General features: G+C 34.9%; 6 protein-coding genes and 1 pseudogene across 6 annotated transcripts; all 7 read left to right on the top strand.

Annotated features, from left to right (window-relative positions):
- On the top strand, positions 2,079–2,498 carry LOC104759942 (annotated as a pseudogene).
- On the top strand, positions 9,267–11,861 carry LOC109129967. Its single transcript, XM_019239031.1, has 3 exons — positions 9,267–11,406; positions 11,489–11,702; positions 11,801–11,861. Exons 1-3 carry the CDS (start codon positions 9,267–9,269, stop codon positions 11,859–11,861), a joined length of 2,415 nt encoding a protein of 804 aa, XP_019094576.1.
- On the top strand, positions 11,870–13,180 carry LOC104759941. Its single transcript, XM_019239162.1, has 4 exons — positions 11,870–12,101; positions 12,186–12,285; positions 12,367–12,751; positions 12,825–13,180. Exons 3-4 carry the CDS (start codon positions 12,508–12,510, stop codon positions 13,166–13,168), a joined length of 588 nt encoding a protein of 195 aa, XP_019094707.1. The 5' UTR covers positions 11,870–12,101; positions 12,186–12,285; positions 12,367–12,507; the 3' UTR covers positions 13,169–13,180.
- LOC104758420 lies at positions 13,642–14,444 on the top strand. The gene is made up of 2 exons (XM_010481288.2): positions 13,642–14,015; positions 14,089–14,444. The coding sequence occupies exons 1-2, from the start codon at positions 13,772–13,774 to the stop codon at positions 14,430–14,432; spliced, it is 588 nt and encodes a 195-aa protein (XP_010479590.1). The 5' UTR covers positions 13,642–13,771; the 3' UTR covers positions 14,433–14,444.
- On the top strand, positions 15,570–17,143 carry LOC104758419 (WAS/WASL-interacting protein family member 1-like). The gene is made up of 3 exons (XM_019239030.1): positions 15,570–16,216; positions 16,624–16,753; positions 16,862–17,143. Exons 1-3 carry the CDS (start codon positions 15,570–15,572, stop codon positions 17,141–17,143), a joined length of 1,059 nt encoding a protein of 352 aa, XP_019094575.1.
- Positions 17,229–18,802, top strand: LOC109130015 (PH domain-containing protein DDB_G0287875-like). The gene is made up of 2 exons (XM_019239160.1): positions 17,229–17,460; positions 17,697–18,802. The coding sequence occupies exons 1-2, from the start codon at positions 17,362–17,364 to the stop codon at positions 18,177–18,179; spliced, it is 582 nt and encodes a 193-aa protein (XP_019094705.1). The 5' UTR covers positions 17,229–17,361; the 3' UTR covers positions 18,180–18,802.
- On the top strand, positions 21,481–23,610 carry LOC104759940 (zinc finger protein WIP5). The gene is made up of 2 exons (XM_010482803.2): positions 21,481–22,132; positions 23,152–23,610. The coding sequence occupies exons 1-2, from the start codon at positions 21,554–21,556 to the stop codon at positions 23,608–23,610; spliced, it is 1,038 nt and encodes a 345-aa protein (XP_010481105.1). The 5' UTR covers positions 21,481–21,553.

Below are 24,477 nucleotides of genomic sequence, written 5' to 3'. Positions count from 1 at the left end.
CTGATGACTACGAGCCTGAGAGCGTTGAGCTGGAGAAGGCGGAGAGTCATCTTGAAGAGTTGCATGAGTCGCTGGATTGTAGTTAACTTCTACTGAAGGAGACCGGCGTACTTGAGGTGGAGGTTGGCGAGTAACGGAGCCCTGAAATAGTTGTTGAGGCGGAGGATAGTCCCGGATCTGGGATTCCGTTGAATGTCGTGGCAAAATGGGGACTTCATCAGGTGTCTGCTGCGTACGAGGAGCTTGGACTGCCGGCGTGAAGTCGTACTGACTGGGTAGATTAGTATGTCGTAGTCTTGACCCTCCGGGAATCTGAGAATGATTACGATCGAGTTTTCTCTTTCTTCCTCGAGCAGGCATCGTGTGATGATTGAGACAAGAGACTGAGAAGAGAGATTGAGAAGAGAGAGTGTCGATTGAGAAGAGAGATTGAGAAGAGAAAGACGATTGAGAAGAGAGAGTGTGAAGAGAGACTGTCGATTGCGGCTTTAGGGTTTGTCTCGAGGAACCCTTGTCTCGAATGAGAAGAGATAAGAAGATTAGGGTTTTTTTTTTAACGGAATGTTAATGGATTTGGGCCTAAATTGGGTAATTAACCTAGATTTGGGCCTAAATTAATGCAATGACCTTAAACAAAAAAAATTTCTAAGTTCAATAATTCTATATATAACTAAATTCAATAATTTCTAAGTTCAATAATTTCTAAATTCAATAATTTCTAAGATTAAGAATTAATTTATAAGTTTAAGATTAGAGTTTATAATATATTATTCTATATATAATTTCTATCTTAATTATAATAATAATTAAAAGAATTTGTAATTATAATTTTTTTAAAAACAATAAATTAATTTTATTATTATAATTTCTATCTTAATTATAATAATAAATCTTCACATAAATTATTTTAGTACTTATTAATCCTTAATGAATATTGAAACAAAAAAAGAAATAAGGAAAAGATTCTATATATAACCTATATAGATGCTTTAAATAGAGCATATTCATAAGTCCAAATCCTATGCAAATATTGTTTGTGAATAAAAGTAAGAAAATGATAGGCTTCTTAAAACATATGTTTGTTTTCTTCTTCTACTTTCCCTTCTATATTGCCGACATGTTCTTTCGTATGACAGCTACTTAACGATCGTTTAAATGCATCGAACGGATGCATCATAACTCTTTTACCCGAGAGACATCTATTGTTCCTGCAAACACTACATGGACAGAAAAACTTACCGCCATTATTCTGAACTGTATTTTGGCTACTTCCAAACGAGAATTGGTCCAACCCCACTAATTCGAATTCTAATGAAAAATTTCCTGCCATTATATATATATTATATATATATATATATATTGTGTTTTTTTTAAGAACTATATATATTTTTTTTTTGGAGAAAATAAAAGTTTTTATAAAGTCAAATTTTTTTTTTTGATCTACATTTTTTTTTTGGGGAAGGAAAGACAATTGTGTTGGAATGAGATGACAAATGGATGCAATTTGTTTTTAAAGACTACACCTATGCCACTAATAGGCGACTACTCAATATCAGTTGGCCCCCACAGAAAAAACACGTTTTTTAACTGTCTTTTATGACTATTTGGCGACTACGGGTGACTATTTAACGACTCGCCGAATGAGTCGTAGAATAGTTGCTAAATTGACGACTATATTACGACTATCTAATGTGGTCGGTAAAGTAGTGACTGTTTGGCGACTAAATTACTGTAGTCACAACATAGTTGCAAAGTAGTCACTATCTGGTCGTTATTTTTGGCGACTACATTTGTAGTCGCTACTTGTAGTCGCTAATCGACTGTTTTCTTGTAGTGACTTTTTGGCTCAGTATTCTTAGTCATCTATAATTAGTAAAATTTACTCATTTAGTCTGATCCTAAATACCAATTATACTCTATCCAAACAGAGATTTTTCTGGTTTATGTTTGTTTTAAATTTAGCGAATATCAAAAGAAGATTATTTACTAAATAAGAAACAAGTTTTCACATTAAAAAAAATTATAAATACTACATATTTATGACTTTTTAACTACAAAAATTATCACAGATCCAGAAAATGGATCATCTTTTATTTTTTTTGTTAATTACTACTATGTATTTTGGGGTAAATGAAGCTTGCAAAAAGAACCATGTAGTAATACATAACGAACTCGCTCCTGGTATTGTTCTCAACATTGCATGCCGAAAAGACAGCATCGTGCACCCACCTACAAGATTTCACACTCTTAAGTACAAGGATCCTTTTTAAATCATTGAATTCGAGGATAACAATCAGGTACCTCATGGTGAAAAATGGTATTGTATGCTAAGTCATGGGACTAGACCAAAATATTGGTATGACATTGAAGTGTATCGTCAAGGCTATTCTGCTAGATGTGGTCAACTACGGTCGTGGATTGCCAGAAAGGATGGGATTTGGTTTACAAGAAAATATCACAGCCTGCCAGGACATGTTCTTAACTGGAAAATCCAGTAATGTTCTTTGATTTTATTTTCCTATAATTAACGAATGTTTATATAAAATGATTATCTGTATGGCGGCGTCATATATACTATGCATAAAAGTTTAATCAGTTATCGATCTAATTGGTCGTAGAATGAAATTGGTTATAAAATATGAGTTTATTTGATGTATATGTATTTTGCATCAACATTTAAAAAATAAGACAAGAAATTTTAATATCATGTTTATTTCTTCGAATGAATGCAAAAATTTATTGAACTAAAAAATCTTTGTTTTTACAATATAAAACTTTAAACTGCAAACAGTAAGATATCTTCTCCATCTCGTAAGTGTGCCAACAAAAATTATGTAGAGATTTATTTTGTAAAAACATATCTACAGTATATAATGTATAAAAACATATCCTGTTCCTTTACCAAACGCTACGGGAGAGAGAGGAAAGCACAGTAGTAAAAGAAAAATTGTCGCAGAAAAGAAACGGAGATGATGACTGAAGTGTCGCTGTGAATTTCAGCGACTCATATGATGTCGTCGCGTTTCATCTTCTGCTTTCCGTTATTTTATAAAGCTCCGGTTTTGTTTAATTTATTTCTACTCTTCGTTACACGTCGTTTAACTCCGTTGCTGCCGCTGCCGCAGCGTTTAGGAAAAGAACTGGACCAATATATTGGTGTATATGCGAAATTTACCGTATATACGCTATATAGGCGCCATATATACAAACCATATAGCTTATACCGTAATGCACAACTGTAAGCTATAATACAGTACGGCTTGCCAGTCCGCTTGGGATGATGGTGCTTTTGAGGGTGTTAGAAAGGTGTCTGTTTTATGGAAGAGTGATTGTATACGGTGTATGGGGATTAAGTATGAAAACGCTGGTAAAGTAGAAAAGCGTGAGCGTGAAATGATGAACAACGATGAGCAACAAGATGATGTCAGGATTGTTTTAACTATATATACNAAAGGTTGCTTGGTCTTCAAACGAATCTATCAATCATCTAAATTCGTAAAAAAATATTTCATTCAACAAGAGAATGGGATGATCATATATGAAGTGTAGTTGTTGCATAGATGACATATCTTATGATTATTCAATCCAAAAATATATAAAGTCTTATTTCCAAAAATTTCAACTATTCATTCTATTAATAGGATCTCATTTTATATTTGACTACGGTATAATATGTATCTACATTTGTTTTCTTGAAAAGTTATTAATCAACAAGAACGGATCTATTAATTGCTAGAAGATTGAAAAATTCGACTGCAATTTCTTGTATACGTCAGAAAAATATATACAAATATGTTCAATATGTTTTAAGCTTATCTTTAAAGCCAACGGTAACTTAGACCTATATATATGAATGGACAATACTTTATATTTGCATCATTACATTTTCAGAAACATTTAAAGACAAAAAGGTTCATAATTAAGTAGTATTGCCATTATAAATTTAAAATCTTTTGTTAATACTAGGCCATCGCGATGGGTCTTCTCTTATGCTATTACATGTGCCGCAAGGAGGAGGAGCCGACGTCATCTCCTCGGGGAGATGATGTAAAGAAAGGTGAAACGGCGGGAACAAAAGATGGAGGTCTTGTTGTCATGTCGTCTTCGGGAAAAAGTAAGACCAAAGGGTGTTGTTGCGGCGGAGGAAATGGTCGTGGTCCCTTCGCAGGTGGAGGGGGTTGCGGCGGTGGCGGTGGCGGTTGTGGTGGAGGTGGTGGCGGTTGTGGTGGAGGTGGTTAGAAATTAGGGTTCTGTAATAATTATGATTTCTTGTGTGTGTGATTTTGGGCATGTAAGATACAGAAATGATCACTATGTGTGATTTTGAGCATAACAAATAATAAAAATAAGATTATTATGAGTATATCTTATATAATATGAGAAGATTTTTCTCTAACTTTTGCTAAGAATATGACACTTGGTCTGTTATTTATCTGACACATGTACATTTTTGTTGTTTGGACCTAATTAACTAAATTTATTTGTACTTTGGACCTAACTCACTAAAAGCCCATAAACCAAAAACAAAAAAAAAACTCTTAACATTTCCTTCTTCTCTTCTTCAATTAGGCTCCTTCCGATCTAAATCCACCATTTATCAGTTTGTGATTTCATCCTATAAACAATCTGATTATAGTTTATTTTGAAATTATAAAAATATTTCAGTTTATTAAGTTCATTGATGTTTACCTAAAAATATAAAAATATTTGTATAAGATTGTATTCATGTTTATTAATTTCATTGATGTTTACCTAAATGTATTTATATTTAGGTAAACATCAATGAACTTAATAAATACATTTTACCAGCTATTTTTTGGTGAGGTTAAAAATGCAATCACATCCCTCAATATAATTTATTCTTTATTCATTCTTATACAAATTAATATAGTTTTTACGAAATTTTAATAATGAAAATGATTCCAAGTAAATAAAGCTATAAAAATTACTCTAAGTTTTGGTTGAGTATAAAAATGCAATAGTTTTGTTCCATCGCCGAAATGAATTTTTAGATCTATCTATTTAGCGTTATCATAAATGTGATTCCAAGTAAATAAAACTATAAAAATTACTCTAAGTTTTGGTTGAGTATAAAAATGCAATAGTTTTGTTCCATCGCCGAAATGAATTTTAGATCTATCTATTTAGCGTTATCATAAATGCAATTGAGTAAAACAAATATTTATTTTTTCGTAGCTACTTAGAAGACAAACCGCATAATATATATTATAATATCAAATGTCATAATAATAAAGTTTTTTAGGAAGTAAACTATTATATGTGAAAGTACTGTTATGAGAATTTTTTTGCTCTTTTGTTTTTAAGATGGTTAATTCTAAAGCTATTTATATTTATTTTTTCGTAGCTACTTAGAAGACAAACCGCATAATATATATTATAATATCAAATGTCATAATAATAAAGTTTCTTAGGAAGTAAACTATTATATGTGAAAGTAATGTTATGAGAATTTTTTTGCTCTTTTATTTTTAAGATGGTTAATTCTAAAGCTATTTGATACTAAGATTCCAAAAAATATATGATACCAATATACAATTAGCATATACTACTCAAAACTATAGAAGTCGAATTAATTAGTATAGAAAAATGTAACTCATATCATACTATGATATAAAAAGACATGACAATCTTAACAACATGATTTTTGAAACCCATAAATAAATTTTATGTATAATTTAGAATCTGTTCTTGCGTTTGAATCATATATAAGACTGAAATATTTTTATAATTTCAAAATAAACTATAATCAGATTGTTCATAGGATGAAACCACAAACTGATAAATGGTGGATTTAGATCGGAAGGAGCCTAATTGAAGAAGAGAAGAAGGAAATGTTAAGAGTTTTTTTTTTTTTTTTGGTTTATGGGCTTTTAGTAAGTTAGGTCCAAAGTACAAATAAATTTAGTTAATTAGGTCCAAACAACAAAAATGTACATGTGTCAGATAAATAACAGGCCAAGTGTCATATTCTTAGCAAAAATTGAGAAAAACCTTCTCATATTATATAAAATATATATATATATATATATGTATATGTCGTTGAGCGTATTCTGTTTGTTGTTGACTATCCAAATAAACCTTTTTATTAAACATTGCAAGAAAGGTATTCCTTTTATTAATTATTAACATTGCAACAAAAGTTATTCCGGCAATTGTTCAGTTGTTAAGATTCCATATTTAAATGGGATAGAAACAATATTGTATCACACTGACAAAAGGAAAAAAAAAACATGCATGTATCACGTTGGAAAAAAAAAGGAAAAAAGCACAATGTATATATATACTTTAGGAAATTAATTAAACTCGTACCTATCAATATCATAGAACACAGTTAAGATTCGACTCTAAGTAGGATTTGGATTAAGATTTATAATATTTCTATTGTCTATATAAACGTACGTTACTCCGGACGTTAAAAAACCTTAGTCTGATCATAAGAAGAAACTCAAAACCTACATACCAAAACGCTTGTTTTTGCTTGAACGACGATGCCTAAATGAAAGAGAGACGTGGATGACATTATCAGTAACCCGAGCTTTGTAGTATTACCCCAAGATGTGGTGGGAGAGACACTCGAGAAAATTCCGGTGAAATCACTATTCAGATTCAAAGCAGTTTCCAAACTATGGAGAATGGAAATCAAATCCCGGCTTGGTATGCCATCCTAGGCTTGAAAAAGGCACAAAATTAGCTTCTCTTAGGACATTGAGTGTGGGAGCAGCGTCAGTTTCGTTTGAGACCCATACTCAATACCCTGTCGATACAACGACTAGATCATACATGTTAAGAAATACACGGAGTTGCGACGGTCTGACAGACTTGCATATATTCAGAAACCTTTATGTATGTGGTCAATCCCACAACTAGATGGTACTGTAGACTTCCCGAGGCGAGATGTCAAGCATTTTTTCGTGATACAAAGAACCAGTTTTTAGTGGGTTATCCAGGATTCGGTAAAGACAATATCACGGGAATATACAAGTTGGTTTGGTTATATAACTCTCACTGCGTAGACCTATACGACGGCCAAACTAATACGTGCGAGATTTTCTCTTTCGACACCAACAACACTTGGAGGTATGATGTGATTGTTTCTTCTCCTCATCCAATGCTACGTCATAAAGTCCCGGCTCACGCACATGGATCCCTCCATTGGTTTATTGATGCAGTCACAGAAACACAAGTCCTAGCTTTCGATCTTCACACTGAAACTTTTACGGTAATGGCCAACATACCGGTTGCCCATGCACCTCATCCACGGATCTCGATGTGCACCTTGAATGACCGCCTATGCTTATCGGAGGATAAGGGAGACACACAAACTATATGGTCGTTAAATCAAGACAATATGACATGGCACAAAACTTTCTCCATAAATCACCGTGCAACTCTCTCATGTATTGAAGAGGAGTATAATTTTCCAGTACCACCCGTCACATCCCTTTTCAACAACCGGTTATTGCTTTATGATGAAAGCGACAACGATGGGAAGCTTGTGATATACAATTATCGTTCAAATTCGTATGGTGAGATTTTCAACCCTCGTTATTTGGGAGGTGCCATGTCTTTTTCGGAAAGCTTAATCACTCTTCCATAAAACTCTCTTTTACCGTTTTTCTTTTTTTTTGGTTTTTTTTTTTTGTTTCTCACATTGCACGTTATTATCGAGTAACTTTCACGGGTCTGTTGATGGCATTTTTTCAGTTTGCTAGCTTTTTTTTTTTTAAGGAACTACATATACATGATCTTTGGTTCACTTCGGTTGTGGTTTCGTGATAATGGTTTTTGTTGTTTTGAAGCCTGGAAAATGCGTATGAAGGTGAACTCGTCACACTAACGGTTTGGTTCACACTAAAGGTTTCGTGCCAACCAAATTCGTATAAAGCCCACCAAACCTCGCATCATCAAGACCTAACAAGAATTAATGAAGCTTCTCCTTCTCTATCTCTTTAGCATACTTGTCTGTCACACCACATGAACATGATCTTCCACAAGAACAAACCGGAAGCGCACAATAATTACGTAGCTCATCCCACACGGTACACAAGTTTCTGTAATAATCCAAAACACTATGCCCATCTTGTTGACACGAAGCAAGTTGAACTGGCGGATTAAGAAAGAAAAATAATATGGGGCATAAAAATTATATTTATCTAAATTTTTTTTTCCAGCAATATTGTTAACAGACACAAATATAAAAATTTGAGAAAAAGTGCCCGTTTAGGGGTTCAAACCCTTGACATTCCAAGTAATGTGGGGCACTTTTATCAAATGTGCTAAGAAACTAATACTATTAGCCCATCACTTAAACAACTTTTATAAAGGTGTATGGGGCACGTACCCCACCTAGTGTTCAACTGTTGAACCTTAAGCTGATGAACATGAACTTCGTTTCCACTACACGAAAACACGGTGTTTGGGACTACTTTTTGTGACTGAATTTATAGTCGCAAACTTTTGTGACTACTTTGTGACACTTTTGCCACGGACTAACGATGACGAATACAATGGACGTAAAACAGTCGCAAATTTACGGCGATTAATTGTAGTCGCTAACTCGTTGCTATTATGCGACTACTTTGGGACATTTTATCGAGAAAAAATAGAGCGTCGCAAAATAATCGCAATTTATGACAAACTATAAACTGAAGATTAAGTCAGTAAAGTTAGTCGCAAAGCTGTCTTTAAATCACGACGTATTTGCCACTTTTGTTTTGCTTTTAATTTTATTGTCACAAATCAGTCGGTGACTATGTCGGTAAAAAACGTGGTAAATGTGGTAGTGTGGATTTGTACTGAACTTTTGTGACCCTTTTTTGAGTCTCTATTACGTGGTAAAACAGTGACAAATGCGTCGTTATTTGCGACACATCCGTTCGTTGTTGCAAAAGAGTCGCAAAGCAGTCACTTATTGATGTCGGCAAAAAACGTGATAAATGTTTCAGTTTGCGTTTGTATTGAGCTGTTTCGAGCTTTAATTTGTCTCAATTATGTAGTTTTTAGTTACAAAGGAGTCCTTATTTGCGACTGTTTTTACTGGAGTCGCAAAGTAGTCGCAAAATTTATACTATATATAACGCATCACTCTCACCATTCCATTCATATCACTCTCATTCATTTCTAAGTAGAGAGACGGAATAAAAAAAAAGTAGTGAAAAAAAGATTTTTTTTTTTTTTTTAGAAGAGAAGAAAAAAAAAGAGAGAAAGAAGATTTGTTTTTTTAGAAGAAAAGAAAAAAAAAAGCTATGTGGAATTCATCTCGAGAGTGGATGTATAATCGGATCGATGGAAGAACAAATAATATCTCTAAAGAATTTTTGGCGGGAGTTGAGCAGTTCATGAATTTCGCAAACAGCCAGCCTATGGCACAAAACAGTGGAGGTAGGTTTTACTGTCCTTGCGTAAAATGTCAGAACGATGTTATTTTGCATGGTACGACAATATCTAATCATTTGCATAGTAAAGGATTTATGCCAAATTATTATGTATGGTCTGAACATGGTGAAGATTATGACGTGCTAGGGGTAGGAACTAGTAGTCATTATCCTAATACAAATTATACTAGTACTAGTAGTCAGCATGGTAGTCAACCTGGTAGTCAGCCAATAGGATTTGAGGGAAATGTATATGCTGAGATGGTGAATGATGCATTTCATGGTACCACGCCTTTTAATGAGTATCATGAGTATGAAAGTGGATATGATCATGGATATGATCATATCCATGAAGAACCCATTGAAGAGGCGAAACGGTTCTATGACATGTTAGATGCTGCAAATAGTCCACTTTATGATGGATGTCATGAAGGTCATTCGCAACTATCATTGGCGTCTAGGTTCATAAACATCAAGGTTGATAATAATTTGTCTGAGGCATGCATGGACGATTGGGCTGAATTGTTTACGGAGGTTTTACCAGAGGGTAATCAAGCTACTGGTTCATACTACGAGACAGAGAATTTAGTTCGAAAGATAGGATTGCCATACCATACAATTGATGTATGTATAGAGAATTGTATGATATTTTGGAAAGAAGATGGGAATTTGGAGCATTGCAAGTTCTGTGGGAAGCCAAGGTACAAAAGTAGTGGGGGTAGAACTAGAATACCCTTCAGTCGTATGTGGTATCTACCTATTGCAGATAGATTGAAGAGGATGTACCAATCAGAGAAGACCGCATCATCAATGAGATGGCATGCTGAGCATGATTCAGAAGATGGAGTAATGTGTCATCCATCTGATGCGCCTGAATGGAAGAATTTCCAACATTTACATCTCACATTTGCGCAAGAGCCACGAAACGTTTACCTTGGGTTATGTACAGATGGTTTTAATCCATTTGGGGTCTCCAAAAATCATTCTTTGTGGCCTGTGATCTTAACTCCATACAACCTACCTCCGGATATGTGCATGAACAGCGAGTATTTATTTCTTACGATTCTGAACTCCGGACCAAACCACCCACGAGCCAGCCTTGATGTTTTCCTCCAACCATTAATCGATGAGTTAAAGGAGTTATGGTATAATGGGGTTGAGGCTTATGATATCTCACTAAATCAAAATTTCAACATGAAAGTTGTTCTTATGTGGACAATAAGCGATTTTCCAGCGTACAGTATGTTGTCGGGAAGGACGACACATGGAAGATTAGCATGTCCAATTTGTATGGATGACACTGGTGCTTTTCAATTACCAGCTGGGAGGAAAACATGTTGGTTTGACTGTCATAGGAGATTTCTTCCTACAAGTCATCCGATGCGGAAGAATAAAAATGACTTTCTGAAGGGAAAAGATTCATTGAATGACGAGCCACCAGCATCTCTGAGTATTCAAGCTATCTATGAGCGTATAAGGAAAGCCAAAGCACCTAAAACATCTATTTGCGGTGGGAATGGTCACGAAAAGAAAGTTAAAGGCTACGGAAGATGGCATAATTGGCATAAAGAAAGCATATTATGGCAGTTACCGTACTGGGTCGATCTGAATTTAAGGCACAACCTGGATTTGATGCACGTCGAGAAAAATGTCTTTGATAACTTGATGTACACCACTATGAATGTAAAAGATAGATCGAAAGACAACGTGCAGTCAAGATTGGATATTGCAAGATTTTGTTCCCGGCAAGATTTACATCTAGATGCTCAAGGGAGAGCCCCATTCCCTATTTGGAGATTGAAAACCAAAGCGAAAGAGGCTTTATTAAAATGGGTAAAAGAAGATGTTAGATTCCCAGACGGATATGTCGCAGATTTAGCTAGCTGTGCTGACATGAAAAATGGAAAGTTTTCGGGAATGAAGAGTCATGACTGCCATGTGTTTATGGAACGATTGCTTCCGTTCATATTTGCAGAGCTTTTACCGCGTAATGTCCACCTGGCGATTTCAGGTATATAAATTAAACATTTAATTTGGTTTAGTTGTTGATATTATATTTATATGTAACAACATAACATGTTATAACTTTGTAGGGATTGGAGCATTTTTCCGCGACCTATGTAGTAGAACATTGGAGCAATCCCGCCTCGAAATTCTGAAGGATAATATTGTCATGATCTTGTGTAATTTGGAGAAAATCTTCCCTCCTTCATTCTTTGATGTAATGGAGCACCTCCCTATTCACCTACCTTATGAAGCACAACTTGGTGGTCCTGTGCAATATAGGTGGATGTATCCTTTCGAAAGGTTTTTTTAACGTTTAAAAGGGAAAGCGAAGAACAAAAGATATCCAGTTGGCTCAATAGTTCAATCCTACTTGAATGATGAGATATCTTATTTCTCAGAACACTATTTCGCTTCACACATTTCTACAACAAGGAGAAGAAGGTAAAACTTCAAATATGATTATTGAATTTTTCTATCAACTTCTAAAATTGTGAAAAGGTTTTACAAAATAAACTTTAACAGGTTAATTCGGCATGAAGAAGGTGAAGTACCTGTATATCCTATACAAGTACCAGATATATTCACTCAAGTTGGTCGTCCAGGCGGAAAAAGTAGTGAATTTTGGTTAACTGAAAAAGATTATAAATGTGCACACGCATATGTTCTGCGCAATTGTGATTATTTCCAGCAACATGAGAGGTATTTTTGATTTACCAAGTATATTTATAACCATATGTTCTTAGGTAAACTTTAAAATATTTACTTTTTGTTGATAAAATACAGATTGTTGGAGGCGCAAATTCGATATGAATATCCAAAACTATCTGATGAAGATGTTAGGTCGAAAAGAGAAGAAGATTTCCATGAATGGATTAAGCAATATGTATGTTTTACTATCCACCAATTAATTATATCAACATGATAAATATTGTGATCTAAAATTTTGTATATATATTTGGCACAGGTGCGTGGTGGTTTTGAAAGTTTTCCTCCATGGGTCCATGAAATCGTGGACGGTCCTGAAAATAAAGTTAAGTCTTGGCCTATATATTTTACAAGAGGTTATCTGTTTCACACAAAAGCTCACGGTCTCACTAAAAAAACAATGAATTATGAGGTATGTGTCCGAGGACAAACTTATTCCAATTCATCTGGCGAGGACGATTTTTACGGGACCATTGAAAATATCATAGAGCTTACCTATCCAGGATTTTTGAATTTACGGGTCACACTTTTCTATTGTGAATGGTATGACTCTACAATTGACAAAGGCACTCGAATACGCGATGGAGGCATTGTTGACGTGTTGTCATCAAGGAGATACCGACATTATGAACCGTTTATATTAGGTAATGTTCTATTTTAAATATATATTTATAGATATATATATACATCTAATTGAGAACCATTTTTTATGTGTAGGTTCTCAAGCTGATCAAGTTTGTTATCTTTCATATCCTCACACTAAACGACCTCGAAAACTTTGGCTCAACGTTCTGAAAGTTAATCCAAGGCATGCTGTACAAGGGAACTTAAAACAAAAGGAGGTTGTTATATTGCAGCAAACAGTTGATGATGGAATGACAGATTCAATAGAGGAGATCATAGTTGACAGTTTCGTAGATGGTAATCAGCCTAATGAAGAACTTGATTTTGAGATCAACGATGCTGAACAAGAAGACGAATTTCGTGGCAACTACTCGTCGTCGTCTTCGTCTTCAGATGAGGATGAAGATCAAGAAGATGAAAATGAGGAATATGAATAATTTTCATGTTTATTATTTGTGTATTTGTAATTTTATCGAAATCGCAAACACTAGTGTTATTATAATTTTATTAAAATTTCGATGATGTTTTCTCTCTAATTTTATCAATATTTTATAGTCAGAAAACGTCACAAATTGAGACTATAGTGCGACTGTTATGTTTTGTCTAATTTTTTTTTGGTTAANCAACATGAGAGGTATTTTTGATTTACCAAGTATATTTATAACCATATGTTCTTAGGTAAACTTTAAAATATTTACTTTTTGTTGATAAAATACAGATTGTTGGAGGTGCAAATTCGATATGAATATCCAGAACTATCTGATGAAGATGTTACGTCGAAAAGAGAAGAAGATTTCCATGAATGGATTAAGCAATATGTATGTTTTACTATCCACCAATTAATTATATCAACATGATAAATATTGTGATCTAAAATTTTGTATATATATTTGGCACAGGTGCATGGTGGTTTTGAAAGTTTTCCTCCATGGGTCCATGAAATCGTGGACGGTCCTGAAAATAAAGTTAAGTCTTGGCCTATATATTTTACAAGAGGTTATCTGTTTCACACAAAAGCTCACGGTCTCACTAAAAAAACAATGAATTATGAGGTATGTGTCCGAGGACAAACTTATTCCAATTCATCTGGCGAGGACGATTTTTACGGGACCATTGAAAATATCATAGAGCTTACCTATCCAGGATTTTTGAATTTACGGGTCACACTTTTCTATTGTGAATGGTATGACTCTACAATTGACAAAGGCACTCGAATACGCGATGGAGGCATTGTTGACGTGTTGTCATCAAGGAGATACCGACATTATGAACCGTTTATATTAGGTAATGTTCTATTTTAAATATATATTTATAGATATATATATACATCTAATTGAGAACCATTTTTTATGTGTAGGTTCTCAAGCTGATCAAGTTTGTTATCTTTCATATCCTCACACTAAACGACCTCGAAAACTTTGGCTCAACGTTCTGAAAGTTAATCCAAGGCATGCTGTACAAGGGAACTTAAAACAAAAGGAGGTTGTTATATTGCAGCAAACAGTTGATGATGGAATGACAGATTCAATAGAGGAGATCATAGTTGACAGTTTCGTAGATGGTAATCAGCCTAATGAAGAACTTGATTTTGAGATCAACGATGCTGAACAAGAAGACGAATTTCGTGGCAACTACTCGTCGTCGTCTTCGTCTTCAGATGAGGATGAAGATCAAGAAGATGAAAATGAGGAATATGAATAATTTTCATGTTTATTATTTGTGTATTTGTAATTTTATTGAAATCGCAAACACTAGTGTTATTATAATTTTATTGAAATTTCGATGATGTTTTCTCTCTAATTTTATCAATATTTTATAGTCAGAAAAACGTCATAAATTGAGACTATAGTGCGACTGTTATGTTTTGTCTAATATTTTTTTGGTTAAAAAATCTTAACACAAAATTAGACTAATATTTTATTGTCACAAAGACGTCACAAATTGAGACTATATTGTGACTGAACTTATATTTTGCGACTGTTTTGTCACTAAAGTGATTGTGCATCTGTTTCTGTCAGTCGCAATAGAGTCTTAAAGTACAACGGTTTAGCGAGTATCTTACATTAATTTTAGAATTTTACAAATTTGAGTACAAAAAATGTCAACTTATACATTTCTACTTATATGTGACATCTAATATTTACTAAATTTCTATAATCACATAAATAAAACACCAAATTAGACAATTATGTTTATATCCTCCAACACATGTATTAGGGTTACATGTGTTTAATTAAGTTAGAGTAGTGAAGGTTGTATATATTTACAAAAACATATAAAAATTATTATGTTTGATATTTTATCAAAACTAAACTCTTAAATGAGAGTATACATGATCAAAGGGTCATGTCTAATATGTTTTTGGTTATAAAATCTTAACACAAAATTATACTAATATTTTATTGTCACAAAGACGTCACAAATTGAGACTATATTGTGACTGAACTTATATTTTGCGACTGTTTTGTCACTATTTAGATTGTGCATGTCAACAAATTGAGACGTGTAGGTGTCTGGGTTTATAATTTGCGACTGTTCTGCCACTAAGTATAGTTTTTGTTTAATGTTTACGACAGTCACAAAGTAGTCTTAAAGTACCACTACTTTCTTACGGATTAAAATTTCCCCAAATTTTAGTGAAAATTATTAGCCGTAATTATTCCCCCCAGTTTAATTATTCCCCCCATCAAATTGAACACTCTTAGTAACACTCTTAGTAAATATCGAAACCCTCATAATTTCCCGAAACCCTCTTTTTTCTTTTCTCTCTGTCTTTTCGTTTTCTAATCTACTGAAATTCCGACTTCTTCTCCGACTTCTTCTCCGACTTCTGTTCCGATGAAATCCGGCGGTGGTGGTCGTGGATCTGGCGGTGGTGGTCGTAGATCTGGCGGTGGTGGTCATGGATCTGGCGGCGTTGCGAGACGAAGTAGAGATGTCGCTTCGTCGTCTCACTCCTCTAACCCTTCCTCTCACAACGAAAATTCTTCACACTCCCAACAATCTCAACCGTCGCTTCCATCTCGGTATACGCAAGCATCATTTCCCCAGTATCCTCGAGAAGCTTCTCCTCAGCCACAACAACCAGGCTTTCAACAACAGCTCCACTCCCAGATGCAGGAGCCACCACCACCGCATGCTCATGTTCCGGTGTATCAACATGTGGCTCCTCAGAATCCGGGATACAACCAGCCGCTTCACAACGGTGGATATCAACCACCGCTTCACCATCCAGCTTATCCACCGCCGCTTCAGGATCTGGGGTTTCTGCCGCCGAATCCTCAGAATCCGGTGTATCAACCGCCGGCTCCTCCGAATCAAGGATTCCAACCGCCGCCGCCTCCGAATCAGGACGGTCAAGAGCATCCACCACCGGCTCAGAATCAAGACTTCCAACAGCAACTGGATGAGTTGCTTGCACTTCCTGGTCGACACCATCTCCCGATATTGAGTCCGCATCCCATCCCCGACACTCAAAGCATATGGTAAAATATTTTTTTCTTTTATTTTATCATTTGATTATTATTTTGATAAATAAGTAAAATATTTATCATTTGATTATCATTTTATCATTTGGTAAAATATTTTTTTCTTTTATTTTATAATTTGATTATCGCATTGCTCCCATTTGAATAACGCTTTGTGTGTTGTGTTATCGTTTAGATAAAATAAGTAGATTATTGTTTGGTTCAGTTTCTTATTGTTTTCAAAGTTTGGTTCGTTTTCTTAGTTGTTTTCAAAGTTTCTAAATTGTTTTCAAAGTTTGTTGTGTTGTGTTGTATTGTGTTGTGAAGTTTAGTTCAATTTCCATTAGATTATTGTGTTGTGATCCATTCGCTTATGTTTGATGGCTTATATTTTATAACTTAACACTCTCATATTTATGTAACAGGTTTGGACGAGACAAAGGAAAGCTATCTCGTGTTATTTCTGGGATTTTAAGGAGAAAGTTCGATGGTCCATACTTCAGCTGGAAGGTTACGCCATTACACATACGGGAGAGATATTTTAGATCCTTTACGGTAATGAGTTTCTTTTTAGACACAGTTTCTTTTTTTACTAAACTAAGTTAATGAGTTTGTCTTTTGTTTACTTACTTGACACTTACTTTACATTGTTGTACTGTGTAGAGGAAATACAATTGGGATGTTGCGATTACTGAGCTTGTGAGAGAAGGATTTGTGAAGATAGCGAAAAACAGAATGAAAGGAATTGTAAGTCAAGCAAAGACGTATGATGAGCCACCGATTTGGATCAATCCTACACTTTGGAAACAAATGTGGGAGCATTGGGACACACCCGAAGCTAAGGAGAAGAGCTCTAATGCATCCCAAGCCCGTAATTCTGATCGTGACGGTCTTGGAATCCACAAACATCTATCCGGCCAGAAATCTTACTTGCGAATTCAATAAGAGTTGGTAAATGCTCGAAACTAACTCTAATTATTTCATTTAAATAGTTCAGTATCCACAATTAACATTCTTTCTATCCATTGTAGGAAGAAAAGTTGGGACGTCCTGTCTCGCTTGGAGAGGTGTTTGTCGCAACACATACAAAGGCAGATGGAAGTTTTGTTGATCAGAAGGCCAAACAAGTTGTGGAGACATATGAGAAGAACATAGAGGAGGTAATGTCTCAAATGGAGTCTGATGTTACAGACCACTCCTCGCCAGATTCTCCTCATGCAACCGTCCTCCCCATTCAAGAAAAAGATGACATTTTCTTAAAGGTAATTTCCAGTACAATTGTATTTGTTGTGCCTATGATAATTGTCTTATTTTGCTAAGCTAAGTATCTGATTTTGATTGATGCTTAAGAATCCTTGATATTGATATACTTTTGATTGATGCTTGAGAATACTCGATGTTGATTATCTGGGTTTGTGTGATATTTCTATCTGGGTTTGTGTGATATTTCTGTTTGTTATGTTTGTTTTGTGAATGATCATCTCTTCTTTTGTCTTAGTGTACTGTAACGAATGCCAAGGGAACCCCCTTTGGACTTGGAAGTCTCTCGGAGATAATCACCAAAGGGAAAAGAAAGGCTACTTATCCAAGCTCTAGTCCAGATTCGCTGTTAGAGATTCAAGAACAACTCCAGGTTGCTCGTCGTAAGCTCGCTGATCAAGATGAAGAAAATGCTCGACGTGCCAGAGAAGATGCTAGACGTGATGAGGAGCAACGTGACGCTCAAAACCGCATTGCAACCTTGGAGATGCTCGTATCCTACTTGAAGACTAGTGATCCGGGGGTTGCAGAATTCTTGTCTACTCAACCACCAGCCAATGCGCCATTAACCACAGCAGCACCAGCAACCAACATCACTCCAGCCACTGCGACCAATGTCAACCAACCTGCAACAACCACTTCAGGAGCTAGTTCACCATCTACTTCACCTGCGACTGCACCAACCACTTCACCTTTGTCAGTATCATCCTCTCATGCTTAACAAACTAATTCTATCTCTTTTAAGCCTCTATAACTATTTTTTGGATTGTGTAGTAGTGTTTCTAGATCCTTAGCCTAAAACTATTTTCTGTATATGATCGTTGAATGATTTGTATGTTTTTTGTTAAGATCATTCAAATCAGGATTTTAATTTAAATTCAGGTTTTTTTTTTCAAAATTTATTGTATACTGTCCCAAATTACTAGGTATATTTTCACTGATTTGCGACCATTTATAATTTAAATAAACACAAACAAAGTACCAAATTTGTTGTGTATATGTCAAGATTTTGGGACTAAAAAAACTTAGTCTTCAGTCCGTCACAAACAATTCTGACTCCTTTGCGACTATCTTGTGACTAAACAGCGACTATTTTAGGACCAAAATTCAGATTTTTAAAGTTTACTGTGGTATTAAGTCAGTCTTCCAAACGTAGCTAATTTGTGACTACCATGTCGTCTGAAAGAAGTCGTCTATTACGACTGCCAAAGCGAGTCACTATACTGTCGTTAATTACGACGGTATATTCCGGTCTGTCCGTAGCCGCCAATTACGATTGCGCCAGTGAGTCACTATAGAGTCGTTCATTACGACGGTACGTTTCGGTCTGTCCGTAGTCGCTAATTAACGACCATAATCCTTGTCTCCAATGCGTCGCAAATAAGAGACTGGTTTGCGGCCAAAATAATTTGCGACCAAATATTTGCGACCAAATATAACAGTCCTTCAATAGTTGCACATACCGACTTAGCGACTGATTTGAGACGATTCCAATATTCCCAAACGCCGTGTTTTCGTGTAGTGTTCCCACCAAGAAACGCTGTTTCAAGTCTTCCCACAACAGATGTGCCTTAGAGACAAAGGTTACAGTTGACTTTACCTTCGACTCAATTGACGAACGACTCCAGCCCACAATCATCGGGTTAACTGTTTACCAGTTCTCATAATCAGGATCACCAACTGGTGGCTGCACAATCGTACCAAGACCACTCATTATAATTGAGTCCATTCAAAGTGACAGACAAAATCGACGTCCCTGGGTTGTAGGAGCTGGATAACACGTACGGTAACACCGCCACCGTCTGTTGCACCTTCTTCCCTAAGGCTTTGTTATCTGCTTCGGTCATCGTCGAAACAAAGTATAACTCTTAACAAAAGAATACAAAAATCGAAACTATCGATTTTAGATCTCTGGCTCTGATACCATGTAGAATTAGATATAAAACTATGTTGTCTTATTCATTCATGCAACATATACACCTAGCTTTAAGGTTTTACAGCAACCATTTAAGGTTTTACAACAACGTCATAGACACATAAGAGACTAAAGCCCATAATACAAACCTAGTGTTATACACGGCCCAATATGGCACAACAACAACAATACTTGTAAATGTTATGCTCATGCACGCATATGCATATAAGTCACATATACACATGTGTACTTATATATAGATACATATACATATTGTGTTTGTTATATGTTTTTAAACATTAGTGAAAGAAAAATTAAACAAAAAACAAGGGTCAACAGAATATCAAAATTAAAGTTGTAATAATATATGTGTGGTGCATAGATAGATAAAAATGTTTGGAGAAGAGAGAACAGCGAAGAAACAGAAGACAAGAGACGGTTTGAAAGAACGTACTGATGCAATTGCAAAGTGCAACCACAAAACATTCACACTCGTGCTATCTCGGGAACATCTCATGTTTTAATATTCTCTGATAGTTAATAGTATCAAAGTAATCTATAAGTCAATACAATTTGGACTTATATCCTAAGATCTTCGAGTTCACACACATTGCGACCAACATATGTTTTCCTTCAAACCCACGATCTTTGACCCATCTTCACATATTTGATATTACAATTTACACAACAAGCAAATAGCTTGAAAAGTAGTATCACTGTTACATCATATATATAATATGAAACAACATACAAAAAAATGTTACATCATATATATAACATGAAACATACAAAAAAATGTTACATCATATCAGTATAATATTATTTATTACTGTATATAGGCAATTTTGTGTTAGAAAGCGTATGCATGGATCGGGACGTCAATGAAATTTAGCGAGGACAAACAAATATTCAAATCATTATAATATAAAACAGTGAGATACATTTTTTTTTGTTTTGTTTTTTTGGTATCAATGTTAAGAAGTGAAATACACATTTACGTGTAGATGAATAAGAAAATGGAATTATCATTCCCGAGTAACATGTTTCTGAAGCGGAGCCGACATGGAGACGAGACCACCAAAGCAAGTGCTGTCTTAGATCACAACTATCTCCTTTCCCAAAGCCATCGATATAGTATCCCCACAACACCTAATAATATATCAACCTCTCTCCATATATAAATAGATATATATATACTCACACATAACTATCGGTGTTCTATGTTTGAGGTAAAGAACAAGCCTTTATATATCTGATTTATTGGGTGACTAATAGCTACCTAGCTTCACGTACTAAATTAATTTTAGAAATTATTACTATATATCCATGCTTTAGATGGGATTTAGAGAAAACGCATGTTGATTCGTAAACGTGCATATAGACTTTTATGATTGTTAATTGTACGAAGGAATTGATAAACAAATTAAATAATTAAAATAAATATATTTTTACTTTTATCAGAAAAATTACCAAATTAAAAGATGCTTATTTATTTTGTAAATCAAACGAAAAAAATCATTCCTTAAATAATTGTAACATAAAGCACTTCACTCTAGACACCAATGAAACGGTCGCTAGTGATATTGGTCCGTTGATAGATATTGCTTATATATGATCCATAGAAAACTCAATGTACAATAAATACAAAAAAAAACACTTTGATGTCTTCAATTCTGTGAAAATATCCTGCACAAAATAAACTTTCTGATCACTAAATCACCTCCAATTCTCCTACACAAATAAATTTTTAGTTTAATAAAGTTTAAAAAGAAAAAAAAAAACTCAGAGCGAGGACAAGTTTGAAGTATCTTATACGGAGTATTTGACTTTATAAGGCATCAACGTACATGATACATATCAACCATTGCGCGAGTCCCAATTCCCAAAGATGGTTTCTTTATTGCTTCTTCAACTTTCTTCTTAGGTCTTTTCTCCCTCTCCCTTCTCCGTACCCTTTTTTATCATCATGAATATTTTCCACCGCTTCGTCACATCTTAAACGTTGCATACATTCATCTATATATACACTCACACACCCATATATATCTACACCACACTCACATCCCTATCTCATCTCTCTCTCTCTCTAGCATAAACCCATCAAAGATATCTATATCGATATAGATACGGTTGGTTTTCTCCTTCTTTTTCTTCTTCTTCTTTGTGATCTCCTCAAAGTCATGTCTAATCCAGCTTGTTCAAATCTCCTTGACAATGGATGTGACCATAATAACATCAACTATTCCACTTCTCTCTCTTACATTTACAACTCTCAAGGAAGCTTCTATTACCCAAATACCATAAACCCTAGTTACACTAATCCTACTCCTACCACTTCCACTTTCCCCAGCTCACCTCCCCTAAGAGAAGCTCTTCCTCTTCTTAGCTTAAGCCCCATAAGGCACCAAGAACAACAAGATCGAGCCTATTTCATGGATACCGATCAGATCAGCTCTTCAATCTTTCTTGATGATCCTCATGTAACTGTGGATCTTCATCTAGGTTTACCAAACTACGGTGTTGGTGAGAGCATTGGGAGCTATATTGCTTCTGATGCAACTACCGAGGAGCAAGAACAAGATCATGACCAAGGAGTAGAGGTCACAGTTGAGTCCCACCTTCATGATGATGATGATCATGGAGATCTACACAGAGGTCATCATTATTGGATCCCTACTCCTTCTCAGATTTTGATTGGTCCTACACAGTTCTCTTGTCCTCTTTGCTTCAAGACTTTCAACAGATACAACAACATGCAGGTATGACACCATTGATTCAAGAATCAACTCTAAAGACTAAACTCATTTCAAGATTTGACTTATTGTTAATTGAGCCTATTGTTTGATGGGTATTTTCTGTATTTTTGTGTGGTTCTAACTTCTAAGTACAAACTCATTAATGATTCATGGATCTTTAGGGGTATCATTAGTAATGTTAATTAACAAGTACTAGTACTTTTGGTAATTACTACTTGCCTTGATGGTTAGTAACTCGAGAATAATTAACTTTTAAAAATTTGATGGTATACGTCAAATCAGTTTCAGGGTGTTGAATGATGATGGCTATGTAAGATCGACCTATCAAAGGGGTTTAAGTGGGAAGATTTTCTTTAACCAACAGTCTTTTTGTCAGACTGACTTCTTTCTAACCCTGATATATGCTCAGTCCACCTCCATCTTTATTGTCTCTCTTGATTTTTGTGAACTCATAAAACCCCAAAAAAAATTCTTAAAGAGCCAAGGCAGAAGATTAATGTCTAGCAGATTATTTCGTAAATAGAGACGTGGTTTTGATATATTAGTCCAAAGATAGATACAGCTAAAAAAAATTCATGCCAAAAGCAAACTTTGACATGAAATAAAGAAGCTAAGGTCTACATGTCCAACTTCACTAGTGTTTAATATTTCATATTTATATCTTAAACCATTTTTCGTTAAAGCACATTTATATCTTATATAAGGTTGGATTATTTTGGTACCTGTATATAGTATGTAAATTTATCGTGTTCATTTTACAATGATAACATAGCATTTAATTTTATTAGTTAATCAAATATTTTTTTGGAAATTGTAGATGCAAATACAATCTCAAACAAAAAGAAAATAAGTTTGGCTTTACGTTTGCATTAACGAATTTCAAATGTTGATGAAAAATGATTTTGACTAATATTCAAAAACATTGTTTTTTTATGTAACTCGTAAACATATATATAAGACTTAATCAATCTTACTTATTGTTTAACTAACTTATTTGTTGTATGAAAAACGTTTTATCATAGATGCACATGTGGGGACACGGCTCACAGTACAGAAAGGGACCAGAATCCTTAAGAGGAACCCAGCCAACTGGAATGCTAAGACTACCATGTTTCTGCTGTGCACCAGGCTGCAAGAACAACATTGACCACCCGCGGGCCAAGCCTCTCAAGGACTTTCGAACCCTCCAAACACATTACAAACGCAAACATGGGTCTAGACCATTTGCTTGTCGTAGGTGTGGCAAGGCCTTCGCAGTGAAAGGAGATTGGAGAACGCATGAGAAGAACTGTGGAAAGCTTTGGTATTGCTCTTGTGGCTCGGATTTTAAGCACAAGAGGTCGCTTAAGGACCATGTCAAGGCCTTTGGAAATGGTCATGTTCCTATTGGGATTGATAGTTTTGGAGGAGATCTTGAGGACTACTATGAGGCTGCTTCTGATATCGAGCAACAAGATGATAGTAACAACAATGAGTGTTGATTAGGGGTTTTGTTTCTTTGTTCTCTGATGCATCAGTTGATTTGTATGCATGTGTTCTTTAGTTTTGTTCTTCGGATCTTAGTTTTTTTTTTGTGCTGTTTTTTTTGTTACTTTTTCTTTATTACTAAGAAGTTAACTAACGAGTTTTCTCCGTTAGCTTGAGAAACTTTTAATTAATAGAGAAAAATTAAAGAATTTGGGGGTGCAAACTTAATCAAAAAGACAAAGAAAGCCTAATTATTGAATTTAAATGTCATGTTCAACACATTCAATGCATTTTGACATGAACTGTTGATACTTTGGTTCACATAGGTGTTTTTACCTATTTCGATCCATTCTTGTAAACATGTGTGCATTTTCAAAAGTTCAATACCTATTATACAATATGTCAATATACTTGAGCGTTTGTAAACCAATGTTATTTGATCCTCTTAAGTACATGTGTCATGCGTGAATTTTCTCATCTTATTGATGTGATTGTTCTTTTTGTGTTGACAGGTGAGTGAATCGAAATCCCAATTTTTAAAAAAATTTGCAATACTCTTTATGTCATCCTGTTTTTATGTTCGGGTGAATTTGTTTTTTTCTGGTAAAATGTCAAAAAATGATTTATGAATTTGCGTCTGTACATTGCTAGCTAGTTTTATGATATTTAAGATATGGTATCTGAAACCCAATTTTTTGCTTTGTCTCTGCTTCTTTCAATAACATGAGGGTTTCAAAATTTGACAATTCATCTTCAATTTTTGTAGCTTCAAATTACTTTTGTCTTTGTGAGTTTCTAGCTAAGTAGACGCATGATATTTCTTCAATTTTCAGGTTATGTGCTAACAACAATGAGACCACATTTTTTAAAGGCTTTAGGGC

This window comes from Camelina sativa, chromosome 17 (assembly GCF_000633955.1).
Source record: "Camelina sativa cultivar DH55 chromosome 17, Cs, whole genome shotgun sequence".
Taxonomy (NCBI): Eukaryota; Viridiplantae; Streptophyta; class Magnoliopsida; order Brassicales; family Brassicaceae; genus Camelina; species Camelina sativa.
This window is presented reverse-complemented; position numbering and strand designations above follow the sequence as displayed.